Source organism: Amblyomma maculatum, chromosome 2 (assembly GCF_055883805.1).
Source record: "Amblyomma maculatum isolate TAMU_Amacu chromosome 2, ASM5588380v1, whole genome shotgun sequence".
NCBI lineage: Eukaryota > Metazoa > Arthropoda > Arachnida > Ixodida > Ixodidae > Amblyomma > Amblyomma maculatum.
Window position 1 is genome coordinate 79803332 of NC_139345.1, and position 27131 is coordinate 79830462.

Genomic DNA, 27131 nt, shown 5'->3' on the forward strand with positions numbered 1-27131 from the left:
AAACCACATTTCGTTGCAATCGTGCAAGCGCGGCTATTGAAATCTTTACTTGCGTTTTAACCGCGACATACGACGCACGGGATATAGGCGTTCGGTTGCTTAATAGTATAAAGGAACCTTCAATATTAAGCGAGCAACCAGTTTTCGCAAAAAGACAGTATTTTGATACTTCTCGACTTACCTTGACAAATAATTGCTTATGTTTGGTAATATTCGCCAAGAGGAAAACTAAGCATAAACCTCAAAAAGTGTGCATATCACATGTAATTACGTTGGAGTAAATATTTGTACGTTCAAAAGTTATCTTTCAGCACGGACGGACCTGCACACTGCGGCAGTTTTTGTGTAACACTCAATACGTCAAAAAAAAAAAAACTAAACACGTTATAACATTGTGTGCATTGTATTTCAGCAGAGTCGCGCCTTTAAACTGATAAAACAAATTCGACGACTGTGGAACATCACCTTCGGCGGAGCGTGATTGCCTACCCATCAAATGAGCGGATAGTCCTGCATGAAGAAGCCAACACTCAGTTTGAGGGATTGTTTTCTACTTCAAATTACATGTCGGAACCAGTTTCGTTTGTTTTGCACAACAAGTGCATTTCTTATTCACCTGTATATATTGGGCAAGACACTCGTGCCAAGCTAAGTGCAGTACTTGCAGGGTTCGTTGACGTGACAAGAAAATTTTGTTCTCATCTTCCTGTCGATTACTGACATTCGGCAAACACAAGCGCCGGCGCACACTCTGAGTCAGTGGGGCTGTTAACGGAGACATAGAACACAAAAACGTTATGAAGAACAAAAATAGGTTTTAATTGCGTCATGGCTGATGGTGACGTGAGATGAACTGGTTGGCATTGAGGCGCAGCGCGTCTTGTAGTCGCATCAGTACGAATTCCGACTCACGAGCCGTATATACTGAAGGTCATTCTGTCGCACATGTGCACTAGTGAACGTCTACAAGAGGTGACTCGGCACATTAAGTGAGAAAACACGGTGCTCACTAGTGCCCCCTAATATGTGGTACTATATAAACCTGCGACGAGCGTCGTGCTCACAATGTATATCGCGAGTACTTATGCGTACACACTGGCTTGAGGGCTTGCACAGGTACCCAAGGAACGTCGAGTTCCATAACTTGCAGGGCGTTATTTATAGCGCGTGCCGCTAAGTTTCTAAGGACGTAGCGTGAGCTACACTCTACCATACGACACTGAAGCTGGATTGAGACACGAGCCTCTAATAAATAACATACAGCGCGCATTGCTAACTGCGTGAGTACTTTTGTATATCAGAATAAAACAAATCCTTGCTCCTGGACACTCGTGGGTAGAGAAACTAACAAACTTTGATATCAACTACTATTTACAACCGCTTTCTTATTATGATATTTTTCAGTTCCCATTAACAGCGTTATTGTCTGCTCGAGAAAAATAAAAGGGAGTGTGGTCTACCCGTTAATCTGAAACAGTTATGTACTTTCTCTAACAGTGTTCCTCATAGTTTTCAGTTGTGTTGGATTCTACAAAGGACTTTTCTTTTCACCCAAATGTCAAAAACATTGCAACTTTTAAATTTAACTTTAAAACGAATATTTTAAACGATTTATTATGCACTCGTCGTGTTCTCTTTGTGGATGTATGAACCGCATGTCTCCTCTAAAAGGCATGCCGACCTTTTGCAATGACAGTGCTATGATGTGACCTTACCATAAAGCTGCCTCAAAACATCTCCATTCGCGACAGTGATGATTACTATTAATAGTGATAAGCCAACTGCTATTCACACTATTGTGAGTGTGCGCTCTGGAGAATCGTATTGTCCCTTGTAGTCGTCAAATAACTGTTTTACGGCGCCCATGTATTTTTCGTGCAGCATGTCCACTTCTTCTTCCGTAGGGTTTTCGTTCCTGTCGACGCGGATGGGTTTTCCCACTGTAAAATAATAAAACGAGTTCACTATAGGATCCGGTTAACGATAAGAATTAAACGAATGAAATCAGGACACATTGCTCAGCTGAAAACCAAGAGTGACTCAGTCGATACAGCGATGCTTACGTATCTCATTAACCGAATAAAAAAAAATGATTGAGGGTGACTGAAGTCAGTCACCGTGAACAAGTATATGAAAAGAAAGGACTGATTCCTTTCTATAAGAGCTGTTGCAATTACAAGTTCAGAGACTGCAAGTGAATTTCAGCAGATAAACCAAGACAGTAAAATGACAAATGTTCACCTCGCAAAAGCAAACTGAAGATGGTGCCTCAACTAGAAACGAAAAAAAAAAACCTTTTTTTAAGCTAAAAGGGGCGTTGCGAGGTAAGGAAAGGTTTGGCTTGCTTTCTGGGGTTTAACGTCGCAAAGTGGCTTAGCCTATGGGAGCCGCCGTAGTGGAGGGTTCCGGGAAATTTCGACCACCTGGGATTCTTTAACATGTACTGATATCGCACAACACGCGGGCGTCTTGCGTTTCGCCTCCGCCGAAAAGCGGCCGCCGAGGCCAGTATTCGATTCCACATCCTTGGGCACAGTAGTCGAGGTCGAGCGCCCTAACCACTGCACCACCACATCGGGGAAGGAAAGGAACGGAGAAACTAATGTGAGCTAAATTCGAACAAGTGTACAGCATCTGCGGTACACTCGTTCATCTTCATAGCATACTATCCTGAACATGCGCAACTGGTAACCCTGTACCGTCACTCTATAGTTAGGTGCTGTGGTGGCATTTCACAGCTGATTACGAGTACACCAGTTTAACTGTCAGAAACCGCTACTGCACTTATTTAGAGCAGGAAATAAAAAGGGTCCTCGTGCTCAGAAAGCATTTCAGAAATTGCAAATCCATACTCATGTGCTCAGTGACCAGTGCGACAGAACTGAAATACCACGTGAACAAAGAACGTTATTTGCTCAAATTTATACTCCAGTGCGCGGTAAGCAAGATAAGAAGCTCGAGTTGCCTAAGTTAATATTTACCTTTTCACAATGGACGCCTGGCATATGTTGTCTGCGAAAGAAAGAACAGTGCACGGCGAGAATATACTCTATTTTCCTTGCTTTTTTTAGCCTACTGCCATTTTTCTGCTGCAGTGTGTATGCTGGCAGGAGTAGATTTTGTGGAGGGAATGGTTTAGTTTCTTTTATCAGTCATAAAGCACGTGGAAGCGAATCGCGTGCAAAAAAGATCACGCACCAATTGTGACGATTTTTTCCCTAAACGGCACGTATCCCCACGTGTACTGGAGAACTCCGCGTCCATAGAAGATGGCCGGCGCGACGCCCGTGAGGCTCTTGAGCTTCTCCTGCAGCCAGCGCAGCCGCGAGCCCCGCGGGTTACTCATCTGGCGGAAGATGTTGTTCTCCCCGAACGAGAAGACAGGAACCAAGTCGGCTCTGGAAAAGAGACGTAAAGAAAACGAGAGCAACGATTGATTAACCATCGACAGACTGAGGTCCTCGAGCAATTGCAGCTGTACCAGCAACAGAGCATGCAGGCGTCTCACCTAAGGCTGTCAGCAAGTTTTGTAAATAGGCTTTTTTATTTATAAGACCGCTTTTTTGCAGCGTAGCGTTGGTAGTGCATGGGGTAGAGCATGAGCATCGTGCTGGCTAGCAGGTTGGTTAATTAAAAGTATTTTTCCTGACTTTTTAATCATTACTTTTAGACTTCTTGTTCAGAGCTAGGCTTGCACGTAATGTAGGAGACTTGAGTAATTGTGACTAAATATGGGTGATGTTTAATTCTTATAAACCTAGTTTTACAGAGCTAAAATCTCTCTGACGACGACGCCGAAGAGTTGGCGCACTCGGCTTGGCGCGCGCCTCATCCATAGCGAAACTGGAGGACAACGCGCCGACGAATCAGTTTTTACCATAGCCTTTCCTAGCCACGTGGTATTAGAGCGACGGAGCCCGGCGAATGCGCTCAGCCGCGATCTCCGTAGCGATCGATATGACAGCACAGTCACAAACTGCGCTCCGTCAGCTCAAGGGCAAACGCTCACCAGACTTGACCTTGGCAGATGTGGAGCAACAGACCTTTTCGCTCAAATATCAAGTCTGTTTTTCATATCTGTAAAATTATATTCTCGTTGCCGCTGCCACACAATGAATTTTTAAGAGCGAAGCCGCGCTGCGAGAAGCCGCACTGCTGAAGGAACGCATGACACCCTCACTGTGTCGCATGCGCGCTCGTAGGCGTGGGTCTTTCTGGCCGCGCGGTGTCGCTTGAGAATGGCGTTTTCGAAATTCTAAAATTAATGTAGAAATTACTTATGGGCCGGCTTCAAGCATCTGTATTAATAAGGAGCCTAAAAGCAATATACTTACAAAGTTAACTATTTCATATCAATTAACCAGCCTGCTAGTTGGCTAGTTATATAGCGCATGTTGGCTATATTCTGACTATGCACTATACCTCTGGACATACAGTGACACAAAAAGCGCACTTCTAAAAAAAATTATTTTTAAGAACTGTTGACAGTCTTGAGTGAAACCCATCGGGTTGTATACTGGCTGAAATGTACATATTTGTCATCTACCGTCTTTACAACCACTGCCAATATTCTACTACATATATATGCTTGGCAAACTTTATCTGTGATAAATTAGCACGGAAAGCTTGACGAACAAAGTTAAAGTTTGCCAAGCATATATTTATATACGTAATATGCATCTATTTTTCATATAAGCGTCCATATCAAGTGTATAACATATACGATGAGTTTCCAATTATTCAGTACATGCTTCTCGTTTTTTGTTTTTTTTTTTTTCATAAATAGAGAAGGATCCGCCAGTGCGGTCTGTGCAGATGAAATGTACTTCAAGGCGGACATTACTGGTACGGTAGAGTGCAATAAAAAGGCCAATTTCGTTTTTAATTTAAGAATGCAAGCTACATCACGAAGTTGAAGACCTTCAACACTGAAGACTAATCTTGTGTATAAAATTTCTGAATCGGCACCATGGCTTGAAATATCGAGCCATAGCATTCCAAGATGGCCTCGGTACGGTCTCCATGGCTGAAATGGCATCCCTGCGAAACTATTCTGCAACTGTTCCGCAATTCCGCAACCGTCTTCTACGTCATAAAGAACCCAAACTACGTTTGTGTTTCACTCAAGATACACGTAGCGCCATTTTGTTAATATCTAGCTTAGAAAAGCTAATTGGAAGATTTTTAAAAACCCTTCAACGTTCGATGCCGCGAACAATGTGTTGACTCAATATTTCAATAATTGGCTCATTGTGTTTGACAGCCTTCAGCATCGCAGTTTAGTCACGTGCGTTAACATAAAAGATGCGCAGACTACGTATCAGTATCTTGAAAGGTTTGTAAAATATGTATTAGTACTGAATAATCAAAGCGCCCGATATATCGCATTGCAGCCCGTATTAGCTCGAGCTAAGGATGTTGCTATTTTTCTCACCCGCTCTTGAGCGCGCATCGTATGAAACCCTTGCGATTCTTGAGGGTGATGATGTAGGTGTCCTTGTGCGCATCCAACGACTCCTGGGCGCCTCCCACCGCGATCAGAGCTGCGTTGCCTGTGCCCCGCTTGGTCAGAATCCACTGAAGGCTCTCCCTGTCCACCGAGCACAACCCTGCGCACAAGGTGCGAAGTGGATGTTAGTACATCGTCAAGCCTCGAATTTCCCGCGTCGTGTGGGCCAAAGATGTCCCAACCGTTTCAGAAGGTATGACAAGAAGTACAAGTAACTAACTACAATATAAACGATGGAACTGTGTTGCTAATTCGACGCAGAAGCTGTGCACATTTCAAGACATTATCTGTCTAGAAAAAATATCCGTAGGGAACAAAATTACAGAGACTGTTTACAACATACGTATGCATAGTAAAATAAGTTTTCTTTTTTTTTTTTTGTCGATATACTACACCACTTTTCGCAAGTCATCTTTGTCACGTGACACAGATGATGTCATTCATTTCTAATTATAAAATACTACTCCACTATCAAAGTCATCTTGATCACGTTCCTTAAGGAAGTCATCAGTACCTAGTTGCGACATACTACACCACTTTTAAGCCATATGACTTAATATTGTTTATCAATTTCTTGTTACGATATTAATCACCACTTGCAAACCATACTTAGTCATATTACTGAATGAAGTTATAATTTCTATTTACAACATACTACGCCACTTTTGCATGTCATCTTGATGTCGTGACTTTGATGACGTCATCAATTTCCTGCGACATACTATATGCCACTTTGCAAGTCAACTTGGCCCGATTACTGATAACGTAATCATTTTTTTTAATTTATGACGTGTACCACGTTGCAAGTTAGTGTTGATCATACGACACTCTTATAACTTGATCATGACGCCATCACTTTTATTTCTTTGTTTTATCTTTCTATTCCTTTATTACTTCTGTTGCTTTGTTTCATTATTTATTCTACTGTTCTATTTTGTTATGCGTCTCGAACACGCAAACGTTAGACGATTTTGCTAGGCTCAGAAACTGCCGATTAGTGTTTTCGTCCTAAAGGTATGACGGTCGATCACAGGAATTAACTGAATTTAATGTGGGCAATTAAAAAGAAATAAAGAGAATACTGCCCAGTCCGCTTGTCTAAAGAATTAATGTGACAAAGCTGCGACAAGAGAGGACTTTTGCCTTCCGCTTAAGAATGGTAACTTTTATTATTACGTCTTTACATCCAATTCCGCCGTCACTTTTTGATTGTCCTCCTGCGAATTCAGTAACCTTCATATCGCAAACTATATGTGCTCTTTATTTCCAACTAGCGACTATAGCAAATAATATTTCTCTAACAACGTACCGGAGGTTGTGTTCCCTGCCATTTTCACCTAGGAGGATTTTGCATTTTATGATATAAGATCATTTTGTTCCTTAATTTTAGCTTCATATTCAGCTTCGAAACAGAATGCATTCGTTGATACGTCGATAGTTTGACAAATCCTCCTATTCGCACATTACTACTTCCGGTAATTGCACACGTTGCACGAAAATTCGCACACGTCTGTTAAGGTTCACTAGCAGATGTGTTGCACTGAAAAACGTAGTTATTATCTTGCATGTGGATTGATATACTGTTTACGCTGAAAAATAGTTGTATTGAGTTAAGATAGCCAGCGGGAGACTGAAAGCGTTGAGTGCACTGGGTGCCTTCGAACGGCAGAGAATTCTTCATGCGCCTCTTTCTTACCTTTGTGTTTGTTTGTTTGTTTAATTATTTATTTTTTTATTTGTTTGTTTGTTTGTTTGTTTGATTGTTTGTTTGTTTGTTTGTTTGTTTGTTTGTTTGTTTGTTTGTTTGTTTGTTTGTTTGTTTGTTTGTTTGTTTGCTTGTTTGTTTGTGTTTGTTTGTTTGTTTGTTTGTTTGTTTGTTTGTTTGTTTGTTTGTTTGTTTGTTTGTTTGTTTGTTTGTTTGTTTGTTTGTTTGTTTGTTTGTTTGTTTGTTTGTTTGTTTGTAGCATTCATTGCCATTGGTGAAGCAATCTACGTTGCATACTCGTACCATAAACAGCCGTTTATGTAAGCTTGAGAGTGCAACAAAACAAGCTGCAGGGCTTGAAGTAATTAAGCGACAATTATACCTGCGCATACGAATGAAGTGTCCCAAGTGGTGCTGCAAAGTACAAAACGGATTCTGCAGGAAGTTCAAGGATGTTGAAATAAAAAACATTCGCTCTTATAAAGAGAGTAAAAAAATCAATACAAAACTCCAGTATAAAAACTAACAATTGCTGTCAACAAGGTAGTTTAATGTGACAATAGAATATCATGCAAAAGTTACTCTCAGCCGGACACCTAAGGCAGCTATGAAACTAAAGCATCCTAAAAAAAAAAAGTGCATTTTGTTACTTGAAACTTATTCAGAGCTACCTTGCATATACAAACAACGGTCTTATGACTGCGTGCTTTTCTGAAAACGTAGCAGTGAATTTTTAAGAAAGAAAAAATGCATCACAAATTATCCACCGCAAAATGTATCATTACAAAACAAAATTGAGGAAGAGAGTTCTGACCCTCCAAGCATTTGAAGCTTCAGGGGTGTTGTAAACGCCATGCTAATATGGCCCACAAGCAAGCACTATGGCCAGGAATACAGTTGTCACAGCATTTAGCGCCTCCGTCGAAAACGCGTGTTTATGAGCTTACCGTGAGATAGCAGCAGTTCCCTCTGAATGGGGAACATGAAGTTGACATTGAGAGTGAGCACGCAGATACGTATGCCCGGGAATAGTTGAGCGAAGTCGGTGCTCTCAGTGCCGAAATTGCACATAGCGCCCATGCATATGATGCCGTGCGGGTGGTATCCCAGGATGTAGTTCCTGGACGGATCCAGCTCGGCCGTCTTGACTAGCTTCACCGGGTAGTAGTCCCGAACGTACTTGTAGATGATCAAGTTGCGCATCCAGTGCCACTGACGGCCACCACGTTTGGGAGTGTCGCGGTCATACATATACCTGGAGGACAATCATTTGGTGACAGCCGACGCCATGAATGTGTCAAAAGTCAACGAAGTACAACTTGCATTGCTTTTCGGAACTTAGCCTGTTCTTTCAAAACTAAAAAAAGACATGCCTGCTTACAACATTTTATTGTATAAACGCGCGTCTATAAAAGGCTAATTTAGGCCGCGCGTCGTTATCCACATGTTTCTAAAGGCCTTCTCTAATCATCGCTTTCGATTGCTCCCGGTCCAGACTAAGAAAAAATAAAATACGTTCCCTAGCATTCCTTGCTCGCTTATTGCATTCACCGAACGTACAAGTCAAACTTGCAATAATATTTGACCAAAATATGACCATATATTAGCAAAACACAGGTATTGTAACATCAATACAGAACCTTAGTCTCCCGAGCATCTCTTCAATCCTCTAACAGTTGCTGCTGACGAGTCCTTAGACATATGTACCTTAACATTTTATCTATTTTTTTTTTGCTAAGTAATCTGTATATTGCGAAATATCTCTTAATTACTATTTGTTCGCTTGTAGAGATTTCGTGATTCATGGACCTCGGCTTTGGAGCGGTATGTATTGCTTTATTTACTCGAAGCCAAAAGTTACGTAAAGCCTAAGAAGGCTCAAAAGAAAGTATTTGTTAAGACACAGAAGCTAGTAAGCCAGCATTCCCGATATGATTGCAGTGATTGTGCGTGGCAAAGTAAAAACAAGAAAAAGACGCAACCAGTTAGAGTGTACAGGCGTACCAGGCCGCGTAGATCAGGAGTACCCAGTAGTATTCTGTGTAGAAGAAGATGTAGGCTACAAGCAGGCTCCATAACAGGCCTCCACAGAAGAAAGAAGCTGTGAGGTACAACACGGCTGCCGTCTGCAAGCGACGCTTCAGAGGCACATTGAGGGGAGCGAACTCCACACCCAGTACCTTCATGGCGCTCTCTGCACAGAGAATAGATTGATAGACGCAGCTTTATGAACCGGACTCTGGTGAAATTTTTCTTGAGCTGCCGGCAATCGACCGTGGCCACAAAGCACAGAAGATCCGGCCTACAGCAAAGCGGATACAATGTTCTCTTTTTATATAATACCAAACCCATTACACGTTACATAACAACAGAGAGCAGCAAAAGCTGGCGCTGTGAGCAATGTTTACATTTTATTTAACTACTATGAGACATAAAATATGCAATGCATAACGACGTCCCACAGCACAGAGCTTAATGGAAGCTCGACCGCAAAAAAGAAAAGTTCGAGGACACATTGGCGACTAAAGTGATGAAAGACGAAAGCCTGAGTGCTGCATTCTGCTAAGCGACTGTTGCGCATGTAGCGATGAATGCTGCTACGAGTAACGCGAGCGACTACTCTTTCACATTCTGCGAGTGCATTTATTCAGTGAATTCTGCAGCGACGAGATTGCGCGCCTTGTATCTTCGCAGTTGTTCTACGTTTACTGTTGTGTGGTTGATTTTAGCAAGTGTGCGGTATTTGTTAGTAATTAATTACAAATCTGTCAAAAAAGTGTAAATTATAATTAATTAGTCATAAGTAAATAATTAGTAGTTAGTAATTAATGAATAGTTAGTAAGCTCTAATTAGAAAGTAATTAATTAGTTAGTTATAGTAATTTATCAATCAGTTATTGATTAGAAATTAGATAATTATTTATTAGTCATTGATTATTAATTGATCATTGATTGGCATATGGCCATATAAGTCGCACATTCGCGCATACTGTGGTGGTGCTCTGTGATTGGTCGAGACCTCAATGACGTCATCCCGTCTCGGCCAATCAAAGCCGCCGCAAAAGCGTGACACTTTTGCTGACGACAGCGATGAAGCAATAAAGGCTTTCGCCTTAAAACTTACGGTAACTTATTAAACGAATGTGGTGGATTGCGCCACGCAATAAAAAATAATCAGAGGCACTTTAAACCACTAAAGTGGTCTAAAGTGGACAAATCTTAATTGGAAGAAGGTTAAACTTGGGTTTTGTGCAGTAGATACAACCAATTGAACATATTATACTGGAGTGTGGCAGTATTCATCCAGATGTCGATACGAACATAGTCGCCCTATCCGAGCCCCTGGGATTTATAGTTAACAAAGGAAGCATGAACGAATCGGTACAGGTTAAGAAGAAGTGTTTGGAAGATTGGTGGATAAATAGCAGTGAGTGGACGCATGTAGCTAAGTCTAAAAGTAAAGTTGTTAAGGTTGAAGGGTTATCCTAGTGAAAAGCATAAAATAAAAAGGTTGAGCGTAGTGCTGACTATCACCACCCCGTTTCAAAGGAGACGCTCCTAAGTTAAAAAGCATAAAATATAAATGTTGAGCATGGTGTTGACTATCAACACCTTGTTTCAAAGAGGACGCTCCTAACATCCATCCATCCGTGAGTAGAGGCAAAAACCTTTGTTTGAATCGCCGCTGATTCGTGGTTTACTACAGGTCTCTTCGATTTGGCTTGCACTGGCTGCACTAGTTCTGAAAAGTATTGCCCCGCCGGGGTGGTGCAGTGGTAAGACGCCCGACTACTGTGCCGGAGTTCCCGGGTTCGAACCCGACCGCGGCGGCTGCGTTTCGATGGAGGCGAAACGAAGAGGCGTCCGTGTGCTGTGCGATGTCAGCGCACGTTAAAGATCCCCAGGTGGTCGAAATTACTCCGTAGCCCTCCACTACGGCTCCTCTTTCTCTCTTTCCACTTTCCTTCCCACCTTCCTCCCTTCCCTTACGGCGCGTTTCGGGTGTCCACAGAGCAAGTGTGACAGTTACTGCGCCTTTCCCTTCCTGTGAACCAATTCTTCATTCTTCTTCCTGCAGCGGTGCCAGGTGGTCACGTGAGCGTGCAGTGCCAGTTCCGACACTGGCGTGCGGCGGCAGCTGCCAAAACGAGTACGCAAGTGTAGGACTCTGCAACCTAGCAGACGCGTGCTGTAACATGATCACGTCCAGTTTCGAAGCCAGCTGCCGTAGGCCTACAGCGCTCGATCGGAAAGTGACGACGACTAACAGTGACACCAGTTGACCAAATACGTGCGACTGCGCACGATCGTTATATCGGACGGTCTGCGAAGGTGCCATTCATGCGCCTGGGTACGAGATAATTAACGTTGTAAGCAGTTGCCACGATAGTACTAGTTTAAATAATTAAGACTGCCTAACAAGACGTACGCTTGATTGGTTTCCACGAACTTGCTTCTGTCCAAAAGCACTAGCTGACGCACGTATGTTTGTACCTCATTGCGCTCTCAGACATTCTATGTGCTCCGTGGGCGACAAGTTTGATGTCGCATAGTCGCTGCGCAAGCTGTCTTGTGGCACACACACTTGGCACGACAGAAACTCGATCGATCGCAACTGATTTCTGTTCGCATCCACCCGTCTTCCGAGGTCACAACGCGATAAAAAAAAAAAAAAAAAAAAAAAAAAGATACTACATAGGACAACGTGCGCGAAGGTGCCGGATCGTGGCCATATGTGGCCACAACTGCATATAATACCGCTCCTCCATCAACAAAATGCCAATCACCAGCATGCAGCCCAGCTACCTTGTATACGCAACCATTTGCGGATCCGTTAACAGCGAACCGTCCGGGTTCTGAAGGAGACGGACTTTACAAAAGCTATGCAGAACGATGCGCAGCGTCGTCTGCTCTTGGCGAAGCGGAGCGTACGCCATGCTGCACTTTTTTCTGCACCTCTTCTGGAGCGAGTGCAGAGTGAGCGAGAACTCGTGCGGAACTAGCCCTGCAATTGACAAAACGAGGAGAGAAGTGCAGACGGCGCGCGCGGCACTGGCAAAACGAGGACGGCGGTGCTGCACTACTTGAACTAGTGCAGCTGGTGCAGGCAAATCGAAGAGACCTTACGTCTGCTTCTGTACGCTGTGTGGCGCGGCGTTCGAGGAAGCGCCAAACGAAAGGCGCAGCATGGACACCTGGATCGGATGCCCGGTATGGTCAGCTTGAATCGCCTGATGAAGACATTGATTATGACGAGACGTACGTCACCGCCGGTTATTAGACATGACCAGATGTGAACCACGGCGGCTGCGTTTCGATAGAGGCGAAACGAAGTGGCGTCCGTGTGCTGTGCGATGTCAGCGCACGTTAAAGGTCCCCCAGGTAGTAGAAATTACTCCGCAGCCCTCCACTACGGCTCCCCTTTTTCTCTTTCCACTTTCAACTCCCACCTTCTTCCCTTCCCTTACGGCGCAGTTCAGGTGTCCGCAGAGCATGTGTGACAGATACAGCGCCTTTCCCTTCCTGTGAACCAATTACAATAAATTACCGGATGTGACGTCATAACGTCACGTCCTAATGGCCGATGACGTAACCAGGTGAGAATGTCACAATCTCGCGGAATCTCGCGAAGAAGTGTGACACTTCTCGCGGACGCACGCACACATGGGCGGACACACATGAGCTTGTAAAGGATTTCGCCTTAAACACCCTGAGGTATTTCTTCAGAACCTTCTTATCGCTTTCTTCAATATCTTTAACACGTAAATGGCATGTAAACGTACCATTTCGGCAACCTCGTGATGGAAATAGAAAAAAGTTCATCAACCGGCTAACCGCTAACAAAATTGACGCCTGTTTGCCGGTGTTCTGTCTCAGTAGAGACACCAGAACTCACTGACCGACGGATATATATCGGGGATCAGGGATATATAGTTGGGCAAAATGCCGCAGCTTTACGATTTTGAGCACTTCCTATTAGTGACATTTGAGCGCAGTTGACGCTGTGTGCTAATTTGTAAATATATGCTACAAAGGGCAATGTGAAAAAACCGATTAAATGTTGTATGGGACCAACCTAAAAGTTCGCAAATGAGTGTTTTGACCAAAAGACTTGTCTTCGCCTGGGCAGCGTGACCATACCTGGCAGGATTTATGTGCGCTTTAGCTTCCGGAGAATAATAAGAGAAAAGCATACTGTTTAGGCTTTGCTGCTTCGGAAGCAAAAGCGTATATAAGCCCTGGCAGGGATGATCTCCCTGCCCGAGCGAATTAGACAAGTCCCCTTGTCAAAACATTGGGTTGCGAACTGCGGCGCCCTCTCCAATTTTGTTCGGTTCTCTTCCAACTGTGTAGCCATCTGATTCCCCTCGTTCTACCCTGGATACAAGACAAAATGACCGACATATATCATATGCTGGCACCCGAGACATAGCAGGGTGAAAATCTTCAAGGTTTTACCCATATGCTTTAGAAGCCACTCAGGTAGCAAGTGTCCGAATCACGATTAATGCACGCGCACAGCAAGACATGCAACACATTCAATGATTCCGATTCATGGTCGATCATGCCGTGTGCCGTCAAGCTGCGCCTTTTTTTTTTTTTTTTTCCGAGCTATGGACTCATAATGTATTATTATTATCCTCTCCCCTTTACCCAGTGGTGCCTTTTGCGCAACGCATACCACCTCAACTCCATGGTCTCTTTAACCTAATTTCCTTACCTCTGGCGGAACACGTCTTATATGAAAAAGGAACGCTCAGCCAGCCCAGTGAATTATTCACAGGAATACTACCGTTTCTTCTGAAGTGGAAAGTTTGCATGCAACGCTGTGTTCACGCGCGTAGGCAGCATGATTTCTAGGAAACAGTGATAAGAGCACCTAAGTCGTATGGAGGTCTCTGAACGATATGTGCTTTCACCCCAAATTCGAAAGCTGCATAGCAGTTGTCGAGCTGCGGGAGCAGAGCAACTTACATAATGATGACTCGCGGGAAACAATAGCCATAGTGTCTTTTGGCCTGCTTTGAAAAAAAACTACTTAGTCACTATACAGCACTGACGGTCGTCATGATCGGTACTTGGCATTTCTTCAGAGCTATATTTTATTCACATCGATATTGCGTACGTTGCATGCATATCGATTATAGTAACTGAAATTCATACGTGGATTTTTTGCGTATTCGTATAGATATTACCAGTGCTGCAAAATGTCAAGTATCATAGCCTCCTTTTATATTATCTGAAAGCTAAACATTTCGACAGATTTGCCTTTCTGGTTGGGTTGATAACTCCTCTCTTCCAAACCACCGAAACCTCTACCTGCAGTTATCATGCACCAACGGATCGGCCTCAGCCTTCTACGGTCTGGCCAAAGTCCATAAACCTGGGACACCTCTACGCCCGTTTATCGGCTTCCGTTTCTTCCCCCTTCGTTCGTTGTCGGAATTCCTGCACAAGCTCGTGGCATCAATCACGGGGAAAACCGCGACCCACGTCCCACACGCCGGGCATTTCATCGAACTCGTATTCCAGTTGAGCCTTGAGGCCGACGAGTGCCTTGTTTCCTTTGACGTGGTATCCCTTTTCACAAGTGTCCCTGTAAAGATTGCGTAGGCAGTCACTCGAGCTTACAACGCGACGATACACTCAGCGCATGAACCCCACTCAGTGTAGACGAGCTATGCCGCCCCCCCCCCCCCCCCCCCCATTCTGGAAATAAGCTTATCAAACACATACTTCTCATTCAGAGGAGAATTCTACAAGCAAGTTTAGAGAACACCAATGGGTGCCTCCATCTCTGTCTCTGTGGCGAATCTAACTATGCAACACATCGAAGAACGAGCTCTCAGCTCTTTCCGCCCGCCGCCAAAGATTTTTCTCAGATATGTCGACAACTTTTTCTCGGTCGTTACGAAATCTTAAGTCCAAAATTTCCTCTCTCGTCTAAATTCCAAACAACCGGTGATTCAGTCCACCCTATAAATGGAGAAGCGAGACGCCCTGCCGTTTTTGGACGTTCTGGTGACCCGAGAAAACAACCGTCTGCAATTCTCCTTCTACCGCAAACCCACGCACACAGGCCGATATTTGCGCTTCACTTCGGGCCATCTGACAAGCCACAAAACGTCAGTTGTAAAGACCTTATTACAAAGAGTGGAAACGCATTGCACCACAGAATCCTACAAAGCAAAAGAAAAACGCTTGATTTTCAAGGAACTAACCCCGAACGGCTACCGAAAATAATTTATCCGGAAAATCATTCTTCAAAAACGCAACGACAGACCGCGGGAAGAAAATAACAAACAGCATCTCAAAAGTACTTCACTATTCCCTATGTCCCAGGCGCCAGCGAAAAAGGAATTCGAGTGGCGCACAAGCCTTCGAACACTTTGGGGAGCGTGCTACCCTTTCCCAGAGATCGACCGCCAAGAGAAAGAGCCCAAGGCGTTGTCCACAAAATTCCCTGCGCCGACTGTGACGCTAGCTACAATGGCGAAACGAAAAAACGTAAAAGAAAGAATTCGTCAACACAAGAATGATGTACGAAATTTCTCAAGAGAACGCAATGCCGTAGCTGAACTTTTAGATTTCGACCACAGAATAAATTTCGAAGAAACGTTCATCCCAGAGACCGAGACCATTTACCGGAAAAGCGCCTTCTCGAGTCATGGCATATACAGTCAACAGCAAATAATATCAACCGGACAATAGGCAACCTTCCTGCTGTATACTTACAAGGTCTGGGCTCCTTCCTGGCCACTTCACAGAAGAAAAGAAAGAAGCCAACGGGCACACCTGCACCTGCGGCCCCGTGACTCGTCTTAACCCCCCCCCCCCCCCCCCCATCCTTCCTTCTCATTTCTTTCACATGCATCTCACCTCCTCCCCCTTCTTCTCCCCCTCGGCCATTCTTTTTCTTATAGCTGCACGAAGCCTCATGCACCCTTGAAGAAACGTCGAATTTTGTAAAATAAGAGTGATGGTTGGAGAAATTTCAAGTTCCGTGCACTTAATATATAAGCTCTACGCATGAGAAACGGACGCAACTGTAGTGGATGTACTCCGAGTAAAACAATTCTAGAGGGAATTATGGACCACTAAAGTGCGATAAAGCGAAAGCCATATTACAGTGCGGTGGATCGTAGCCTTCCACAACGGCACCTATATCTCCCTCTGTTCTTTCACTCGCACCTTCCTCCCTTCCTTTACGGCGTGGCACGTGTGTCCGCGGAGAATTGTGACAGATACGGCGCCTTTTCTATCATGTAAATCAATTTCAAACGCCGCTGATGCCTGCTGTACTAACGCCTCCTAGACATCTGGGTCTCCTTATGTTTGCTGTGTGGTGCGGCGTTCGAGGAAGCGGCAAATGAAAACCGCCGCACGGACGCTTGGATCGCACGCCCGGCGGGGTAAGCTTCGTATATGCGTGAATCGCCTTATGATGTCATGGTCTGTCTGGACGGTACATCGCGCGCCCGTTGTAAAACACAAGCATCATTTCTTTGAACGCATCGAAGTTCACCGGCGTTCTATACTTAGTTTGCAGGAAAGGAACGGCGCAGTATCGATCACTCGCGGAATCCCGTTATCCTCGCGTTAGACAAGCGGAATTGTGAAGAGCTTTCCACTATGCCACTAGTCATAGGAGTGAGAGTCCTTTGTGGGGTTTTCTTAAGGAAGTTGCCGACACATTCCATTTCCTCATCGTACGATTTTCCTTGGATTACCTATACAGTCTATCCAGAAGACAGATGACAAAAGGTCTTATTAAGACATTATTTCCTGTACCGATGTATTGGCAGCCTTACCTCCCTTCTCTAGGCAATAGTGTATTAAAGCGGGTTCGACGAATGTATGTGCAATCAGCCGCAAAGACTTTCTTTTTTAAACCTCACACATTAATCTTACCTGTCAAAACGTGGCTTCGTGCAATAGGGACTTTTGTGCCACGGTCAGTAGACTGTCGCCTGTGTCAGCAGCCAGAAACTATAGATCATTGCTTTGTGTATTGCCGTGATGCAGTGTTCTTTTTTTTTTTTTTTTGGGGGGGGGGGGGGGGGGGGACATTTTTCAACGAACTCTCAAAAATTACACTGATATTACGCTGTGTATTATAAGAATTTGCCTACAATGGAAGCTTCTGAGACGTCATGAGACCTTTTTGTGCTCATGGGACTTTTTAAAAAACCTGTGGAGGAGCCGCATGACAGATCGCCACGTTCATCGAACTTCTCTGTTCAGAGAACAGTGTGCGGGGGGAGGGGGGTATAGGGGTACGGTGCGGGGGTTATATGCTGCGCAAGATCGACCTCCTGCCTGGTTACCTTTACTACATGCATGTTGGTGTAACTCGATGCTGTAACTCGAGACCTCTATGTTGGTGTAACTGTGTATGACAGACTGTGGGATGCGACCTGGTTAAATTGGCTCGGAGTACTTCCATGCAATAAAGAAAAAAAATTCCGGGGCGTGGCGCAGCCGTAAACCTCTCGGCTAGGGATCCAAGGGATAGAGGTTCGATTTCCGATGGAGACAATGTTTATTAATTTGTTTTTAACTCTCGCTCTCGAAAGCATGACACCTCTGCTGATAACCTTGCTGACAGCCTTCTGTCGACAACGATGAGGCATTAAAGGCTTTCGCCCTAATATGCAATCATCAAACATCAAAAAAAAAAAAGTTTGCTGTGGCTCTAATTGATTCAGCCCAAAGAATTGCGAAAGCAATTGGTCCTGCTTATACATAAACCAACCAGTTCAGCTAAACATTCAAGCTACGCCTAGTTGAGCCAAGCGTAGCCAGGCGGTTCTTCTTCTGTTTCTTCAGCACGGCGCGGCCGCTTGGCTGCAGCAGATCCTTCCAGCCTCGCCTTATACGCATCATCCGACATACCGTAAGGCTGCGCCCCGACTACTGCAAGGAGCCGAGCCACAGCCCCATTTATCCTCCTAGCGTGACGTCACAAACAGCGAGCGCCCTCTCTCGGCTGCGACACAGCGCCGTGTATGGACTCGCCGCCACCATCCGATGGCGCGAGCTGGGGCCTCGTCTCTCGGTCTGGCGTGACGTCACACAGTCACATGAAAATGGCGTGACGTCACCGCTGCGGCTCCTGTAAAGACTCACCGCCACCATCCGATGGCGGGAGCTGGGTCCCCGTCTCTCGATCTGTCGTGACGTCACACGGTCACGTGAAAGGTCGTGTATGGAGGCGCCACGACACACCAAAAGCTCGAAGTGCTAGCAGTATTGCTTTCGCAATAAAATGCTCGAAAATTTGCCTCGAAACTAAATTCGATGTCCTACTCAGCGGCTGACGCCTTTCTGTCACGGTGATCTTCAAAACTCTTATAGTCGCTGTACCCTTAGGTGTTGATGCATAAAAATAACAGTCTATAAGCTATCCACATTGACGATTATATATGCACGAGCAGCCATCTTCAGCGGAGCTTGACTGCTGCAGTGTTCGTGAGGAAATTTTCAGAGAAATGTGAAATATGGCATATATATGCCACGCTAGCAACAAATAGGAATAAGAACAGAAGCACGGAGATGAAAAATGCTAGCCTCTTCAGCGTAAGGGCAAACAAAATGCCTCTTCACAGCCACAATGCACTGCCCACTCATAGCACAATCAGTTCCGCTTATCAGAAAAATCCAGACTTGAGCGCAGTGCTCCGCCGGTTCCGATCGGTTAAGTGCCTTTGCGTACATAGCCTCGTTTCGCGTGACGTAGCTCTGAATCTGTATTTCGCCATAGTATTGAGGAATGACATTGCCGAAATACCAACCTGAATCGCTCTAGCCAGTACTACAAACAATATCGAGCCCTTAAAGGTGCATTTCCATGTCTACAACTCACACCCTTCCGAAACCTCCAGAAAGGTGCGTGAGGTACTGATGCACTCTTTTAATGGGCGCAGCAAGCACCACTACCCCGATTAAAGGGTGCATCAGTACCTCAACGCATCCTTTTTTGAGGGTGTGAGGTATAGACACGTTAAATGGGTGCGATTTTGTTTGGAGTGAAGTCCAGTTTCCTTGGGCATCAGTTTTAGTTTTGAGGCAACCGCAGAATACTGGAAGACACTTCTCTGGCGCATCTTGGGGGGAGTGGTTTTGATTTTGGATGCGTGGCAAAATCTTTTGCTTTCTGTTCACCAAGTTTTTGAGACTCTCATGGAAAGCCAATGGGGAGCGTTTGAGAGGCATTTGATGATATATACTGACTGTCATGTCCTACAATATGTGAAAAATATGAATGAGCACTCATCAAGGGTGGAAAGGGAGCCTTAAAGAGGCATATCTAATTCATAGATTTATAACGTTGGAACCAGCAGAAATAGATATCTCGAAACGAACACTAGAATCACTTATATTCCCTCTGCGCCATAACTACTCGGGAAAATGATCCCATATAGCGTTAATTGTATAGTTTGTTTACAGCATGTGTATACTCTACCCCCCCCCCCCCCCCCCCCCCCATTCCCCCCATCCTCCGCAATAGCATATGCTCCATGGCTTTTTCCAAAAATGTCTCCTTATCATACCTTACTTTGGTCCCCACTGGAATTCTTTTCAGATTGTGTAAGGCGTGGCAGGTATAGTTCACTTGATTTATTATTCTGTTTCTTTTTCGTTATCCCCTCCTTGCTGAAAGCTCTTGATAACCATTCCCCTGCCCCTGTATTCTTTATCAGGGCCTTTGGAATGCCTGTCCTCTTTCAAAAAAGGCGTGTCAGCTTCAAACTTGGTTTAGGTGCTGACTCATCATCCACCTAGCATTGTAGTTCTTCCTTCTGCTACCACTTTTTATTTTCTTTTTCGGACGAAGATATCACCGATTCCAGGCTCAGTAGTTCATACCGAAGACAACATTCTTTCACTCCTTGCTCCCCTCCTTTCTCCCCACCTTCCTCCCCCCCCCCCCTCCCTGGCTTCGCTTCTTCGAAAGCAAAAGCGTATTTAAACCCCCGCTAGTGATGATCACGCTGTCCAAAAGAGGACAAGTCACAAGTCCCCTTGTCGAAACGTTGACTCGGCTTACGAAATGGGGCTCCCCCTCAACCCTTAAGTGCCTCTTTCATACTCTGTAGTCATCTTTTTTTTTTTTTTTCGTTCTACCGGCCCTAATGCACGAAAAATGACGTTCATAAACAGCTCCCTGATAAAAAAATTACTTCTTCATAATTTCTACCTATGCGTAGCAAGCAGAAGATTGAGCAGTTGTCGCCATTTGCTCAGTTGGTAGAACACCGGATGTGAATTTCTAAGGTCGTGTGTTCGGATCCCACAGGCGGCATGTGGTTATTTTCCCCCTTCTCTCTAATAAATTACCTGCATACTGCGTTATTATTTCGCATTGACGAACATAAAACATTGTCCCTGCGATTTCCTTGGTGGCAGTGCATGCTGTTGGCTTCCTTCGCGTGTATCTCATAACGGGCCCCTTATTTCCCCCAATTTGCCGATTAGTTCCTTTAAGAAGGTTATAGGACACAATCAACAACAGGAGACATTTCCCTGCTTTATGTATGGCCTTTCTCACTGCCGCTGAACCTTTAGCAGGACAACTAATTTTGTAGTTAGAAACAAGCATCGTACCTATAAACCAAGACTAAAAAGTACCGCACAAAACATTAGTTGTGCTTTTTTTCCTTGATGCTAGAACATGAGACATAGAGCGGGACTACAGGACAGCCATGTGGTCAGAGACAAATACCTTGACTATATATAAGGCAGACCCCGTGGACTCTCTAAAGTTGCATTGTTGTTGTTGTTATGGTGATTACGATGACGGTTTTGACCTATGCGGAAATAAATGCTTCTTCGTCTCTTGTTCGTCGGTGCTGAGGTAAAAGTGTGCTATTTTTGACGCGTTTGTTCTTGTACAAGTTCTTTCATACTTAGAGGGAAATTGGGAGTGCGTTACCAGCGTGCTTTCCGAACCGTTGCTGCTACCACGAACTGGTGAGAATGGGCGGCACCAGGCACACGTGCAGTAAGAGACTTTGCCGCCGATTCTCTCCAGCTTTCAGTTGCAGTGCTTCACAAAGTGCGGCAGTCAGGCGCTTACATACTCTTCTAAGAATGAAACAGCATGTGCCTCTCAATCAGTGCGGAGATATATTCTACCGCTTTTTGAAACGGCATGTTTAGCCATTGAACACCCGCATACAAAGCCAAACCAATACGAGTTGTCTTCTGGCTGGCTGTACTGGTGCTTAATTCAGTACGTCCGCAAAGCAGGACCAATGTTGTTCATCATTTCAGAGGAATTATCTCATTTATGCGCACGCACTGCTTGCAGATAATGTTTGTTCGCACAAAAGTAGGCGACTGAGCAAGCTGGTATATGGGACCACAATGAAAAAAAAAAAAATTACAGCCCCACCCAAGTAAAAAAAAAAAGCGAAGAACCGCGCAGAACAGTAGTGCGCTTAGCCATGGAAACAAATAATTAGTGCCTCACTGAACCGGATATTATCTCACCTTTCTCGTCGAGAGCTTATCTGACATGATAACAACTCGATATATATCGACATACATGACGTCGAGTGGTGCGAGTTCCTAAGAAAGCATAAAAGTGTACCGCATGGAACGCAACCTGACAGATCATGATAACATAAAAAGTGAGAAAACAGGTACCTACAATCGCTGCTCTCATCCTCCTGGCAGCACGCGTCATCAGACACTCTCGCAGAGCCGGAAGTAAGCAAGTTGGAAATTCGCAGATAAATTAGTTTAGATGTCGTTCTTCTTTTTTTCAAGTGAGCAGCAGTAATTTAACATTTGTGGAGCTACCCAAAGAACCAGAAACATTTAGACGACGTCCACAAATGGCCTCTATCTCGAACGCCATTTTTGATATTCATGAAACGTCTGTGTATTCGCGAAAGATCATCAGTTAGTAGACATCAGCTCGACATGATTTTTACGATATCATCAGAATGGGACCTTATGCACACCGTTGAGACGTTAATTGCTTAATTTCTGTGAACAATCATTAATGGACACTAATTATAATGACACTAATGCTGTTTTGTTTTGGTCGCATTAGAACGGCAAAAGCGCGAACAATAACCAATGGCACTTTGCCCGATTGGTAAATGTCACAGGCTCTCATAGGAGGGCCTCATGTGTGGGATTTATAAGCTCATCGAAATTCATCAATATTTGCGCATGCTCACAGTGCGATAATATTCCAGGGCATTTTCTAGTTCAGGGTGTTTCTGTAGCTCGTTGTTTGTTCTATTACTGATTGCTTGACTCTATAGATGCGGCAGAAATGATCGGTGCCAAATTACGTTAACCTATTGTGGAAACATGGCACCTGTCCCGTCTTCTTTTGATCAAAATGCTCTGAAATGTTTTGTTTTATTCAGAACTCGTAAAGGGGAGCACATATATATATATATATATATATATATATATATATATATATATATATATATATATATATATATATATATATATATATATATATATATATACATATACTCAATTCTACCTTGAAGAAGGACGGTCCACCGTCCGAAACTGTTGGAATAAAATAGATAATCGGGAAAGTTGTGTGACACCCTGTTTGAATTTAACTCTGGCCCATTAGTAACAAGCAATCCATGTCTATATATATATATATATATATATATATGATCCGCGCTTTGCCCAGCTGCTGATATAATTTTGGTGCAGTTTTGCAGACATTCTTCAGCCTCCATTCTGAGGCAATATAGACATCTGTTAGACTTACAATGCACTAACGTGGTCATTAGAAACATCCTCTCTATGTTAAATATTACGGGAGGGACAATCTGTGAATGTATAGTACAAAAGATCTAATGCGGTTGTCTCGGTAGTTTCTGGATATTTACCAGCCTGCACAAAAATTGCAAAGGGACCCCATGACCCACTTGTGCAGCGAGCTCTTCAAATACTGCAGCTGCCAACTGGTGTACAGTGTTATAAAAAGGGGTGTTTAAGAACCAAGGCTTAAAAATTTCATCCACTAATCAAACGGCGGACTTTCAGATGCGAAAGGTTATTCATCACAACCCACATTTGTCTCCCCACCAACAAGAGGCGAGCTGCTTTTATCGAAACTTATATTGTGCTGCTGTTTTCTCATGTTTGTCGTCAAGCGGGATAGCATGTCAAAACGTCAAGATCCAACCGTCATCATCAGCCCGACTATACCCACTGCAAGGCGAAGGTCTCTCCCACATATTTCTGTTATTAACTCTGTCTAGTGCTAGCTGCATCCACTTGAACTCTGCAAAATTCTTCACCTTATCTATCCACCTGATTTTCTGCCGCCGTAGATCCAAGTTTCATTCTGTAGTGGTTAAAGTCCCGAAGTGACACATCGGCTCTGACGGACGAAATGGGGAAGTTCACACACAAAAAAACTATGAGACTCTAATAGGATATGTATGAAGCTGAATTATCGGCAACTACAACATAGCACGCTTCGCATTGCCTGTACCAACGAAAACTCTGAGCAGTCACAGACATGTCCTCTTGTGTAGAATAAACTTAGTGGCCGAGGCCTCTGTGTTGAAGGCTGTGCACATCGGCCATGTGCGCGTTGCCACGGGCGACGCCTCAGCTTTGCGTGACAAACTTTTACTGCGTTCGCGAATATTTTTCGCTATAATCGTTTATTGCTCTCTAGGTCTCACATGCAACCCAACTGAACAGAGCTCAAAAAATGGGCGGTTCGTTATTCAATAGGCGCTCCTGTTATTAAACGAAAATACAAATCGCAGTCTGGAAAGTCATATGTTTCCTCCTGCACGTCCCCTTATTCCGTCAGAGATATGTGAAAATGGCGCGCTAAATGTGTAGCACTACACATTCAGCGCACAATTTTCACATATCTCTCCAAAAAGACGCTTATATACGTCAGGAAAAAAAGAACGTCGGTCACGGCACACGCTTGAGAGTTCGAGTCAAAAGAGAAAACGTACATATTCCGCATGGCAGTGCTGCGTCCGTACGGAAATTTTACGGTCCGTTGGTGGTATATGAATGCTATCTATGTATGCGCGCATGCAGTTATGAAGAGCCCGGAAGGATCTGTCTTTCTCTTTAGATTTTTATTTTCGGACCTTGCGTACGCGAGCTTTAGGAACGCAGTTCACCAAAGCCTGTGCATGATGCAAGTCCACGGACATTACACGGAAGCATCTTATAGACCTTTGCATTTTGGGCTCCCTGGGCGCTGCCATATTGTTCACTGGACGGTCGGCCCAGTCAAAAAAAAAAAAAATTAAGCGGGTCCAATTGGGAATTTCCCAATTGAAATGAATTGGTACAAAACCAACTGTGTTTTCGCCACCTATTGGGTCCTACCATTTGATGTGAATTGGTACTCCCAATTGGAAATAATTGGTCACCCATGAAGACCAAATGGTTCACCAATTGAACTCAAATGGCATACCCATTGAGCCCAAATGATTTGAACTCACATAGCTGAAAAAAAAAAAAGAATGAAGATGCCTCGCATGGTTTCTTCAGTCCCAATTGGGACGCCCAATTGGTTTCTTCATTCCCAATTGAGAGTCACGAAACCAACTGGGCAAACCAATTGGGATTGAGTAAACCAACTGGGCTTCCCAATTGGGAGGGAAGAAACCAGTGTTGGACAGCCTCCATTGGACAAACCATTTGGGATTGGCAGAACCAATTCTATCTGACTGGTCTTCCCAATTGGACCCATTGATTTTTTTTTTTTGACAGGGGGGTGCACCCCGCGCAAGCACTGTGGAAGCTACAGCGATACTTGTTTCCGACTGTACAGAGAGGAGGAATTTCGGCGACTCCCTCGCGAGATGCAAAGATCGATAGGCCGACTGTTTTTACCAGATAGCGACGAGAAGAAAGTATTTTTTCTTCATATTTTCCAGCTGTTTCAGAACACATAACAGTGGTTGGGATATTGAATGGACCACGTAAGGCACCTAAGAATTGTATTACAAGCCAGCTTTTGGCACTGCAGTGTTGTCAGAAGATGACGAACTCTAAAAGCATGGTCTATAGTAAGCTGGGCGAGAGGCTTTTGGCGTGCGGTGGACGAAGTTATGGACAGATGATGGTAGCGCTACCTCTCACCTTCCGAGATACCAAACAATTACTGCTGTGTCAAGTTGCAAGGAATAAAACTTTTTATCCATTTCCATGATCGGATTGCTTTTCCTGTCGATTATGCGCGTTCTGGCACGAGCACGGACCCATTCTGCATCTATATGGCATCCCAGCAGTTCTGTTCCTAAAGTGTACAACGAACACTTATTTCGCTCGCCGCTCCTGGTATTATTTCAATCGCCGCTCCTGGTATTATTTCAACAATTTCGTGGCTAGTTACACGACATTTCAGTTTTCGAGCTCTGAAAGACGATGTGATATGAAATTATGATTAACGGTCATTTATAACCAAACCATTTATGCGATAAGAAGTTCTTGTTCACAATCTTTCCACATCTTGAGGCTTTTAGCATTCTAATTTGAAAGGCCTTTTAGAATGAAGTTTGGCATAAATGGAGATTTATATATGTATATATATATAAGTCTCCATTTATGCTAAACTTTTCTTTCCTGCTCTTAACAACGACTGTCACAGGAGCATTTTTAATATTACAGCTGTCCTTACGGGAGCCGACCGTCTACACAATTGTTTCTTTTTTGTTTTTATCGTACACACGACGGTGGTCAGTTTATTGAGCGACTCGAATATTAGCTACTGGAGTGTCTTTGTCGGCTCTAATCGGCAAAATTTCAGAAAACTTCCAACACGACCTTTTTTAGCAATAATACATTCTTTATTTATTGAATTGCAGAGTACATGTATACGGACGTGCCAAAACCAACGGGAGTTTGTGGGGCAGTACACGGCGGCATTTATTGAGAATTTTCTATTATTTCAGGCTCGAGTGATTTTCGCTCAGAGAGCGAATTTTTAACACTGCTCTTGTTTATGCTGGAAAATTAAGTAACCATCATATGTTTCTTTTTATATTTGACTCGAAGCAGACGTTTGGAATAAGAGCAGAAGGCCTGCCGCCCGCGACAGTTATCGAGTATCCAAAAACGCTAGCACAGATTTTAAGTTTTTCTTGCAGTTTGTTCATAATACAATAACCTTCAAGATTAAAACATATCACCAATAGCAGCAACGATTTTTAAACAATTGTAAAAATTCTTATTTACTAGTGATTGAAGCTCTAAATAGCAAAGCTACTCTGTTTCTTTGGCGCAAAAATAATTGGCTAATCCAGTAAAAACTCTTACATGAGTTCAGCTATTAGTAGCAGGCCTTAGCGTATACTAATCAATCCGCGAGTAAAGGTCGTATAATGAGCAGAAGCTTGGATGAGAGACTCACCGCCTTATGTGTGGGACTCAAAAAGGCTCAAGGCATACAGCCCCGACACACACAAACCACCGCCGCTCTCGCTTGCGACTCATCTGGAGGGCTATGAAATGTGCACCTCTGGGCGCCAGCAGAAGCAACAAAGGCGCAAAATAGATAGAAAACTATACGTAATCCCAGTATTCGGACACGCACGCGATAGACGATATGCGTTGCCACTTTCGGCCCCAAGATAAAGGCTATTTGCAACCAGGATGTCCTTATCAGCCGCGACACTTGAAACGCCCAACCAGCCCCTGCTACGTCTTCCAGAGACTGAGGAAGCTGAGTTGTGAGGGGCGTCCTTGTACCTATATATTTTGCTTTTTCATTTATTTGAAGACATAACCAGCGGTCACGCGGGGATTGAACCTTGCAACGCATGTTATGCCATCCATTTCAAGACTACGTCGGCGGATAAATTAATCCTTCCTTTGCATCTCAGCATAAATGTATGAAGCATTGCTGTGAACATCCTTAAATACCAATTTATGCGCTTTAAA

The 27131-nt window shown here is 44.1% G+C and overlaps 1 protein-coding gene across 2 annotated transcripts; it reads right to left on the minus strand.

Moving 5' to 3' along the window:
* Positions 1 to 781: 781 nt before the first annotated feature.
* On the minus strand, positions 782 to 26925 carry LOC146199084 (2-acylglycerol O-acyltransferase 2-A-like). 2 transcript variants are annotated; one of them, XM_084594559.1, is made up of 6 exons: positions 26602 to 26923; positions 9219 to 9408; positions 8162 to 8469; positions 5435 to 5609; positions 3199 to 3398; positions 782 to 1940 (listed from the first exon to the last, which is right to left on the minus strand). In XM_084594559.1, the coding sequence occupies exons 2-6, from the start codon at positions 9398 to 9400 to the stop codon at positions 1789 to 1791; spliced, it is 1017 nt and encodes a 338-aa protein (XP_084450685.1). In that variant the 5' UTR covers positions 9401 to 9408; positions 26602 to 26923; the 3' UTR covers positions 782 to 1788. The 2 variants fall into 2 exon arrangements, with proteins under 2 accessions (XP_084450685.1, XP_084450686.1); XM_084594560.1 differs by lacking the exon at positions 9219 to 9408 and having other exon boundaries at positions 26602 to 26925.
* Between the last annotated feature and the right edge of the window lie 206 nt (positions 26926 to 27131).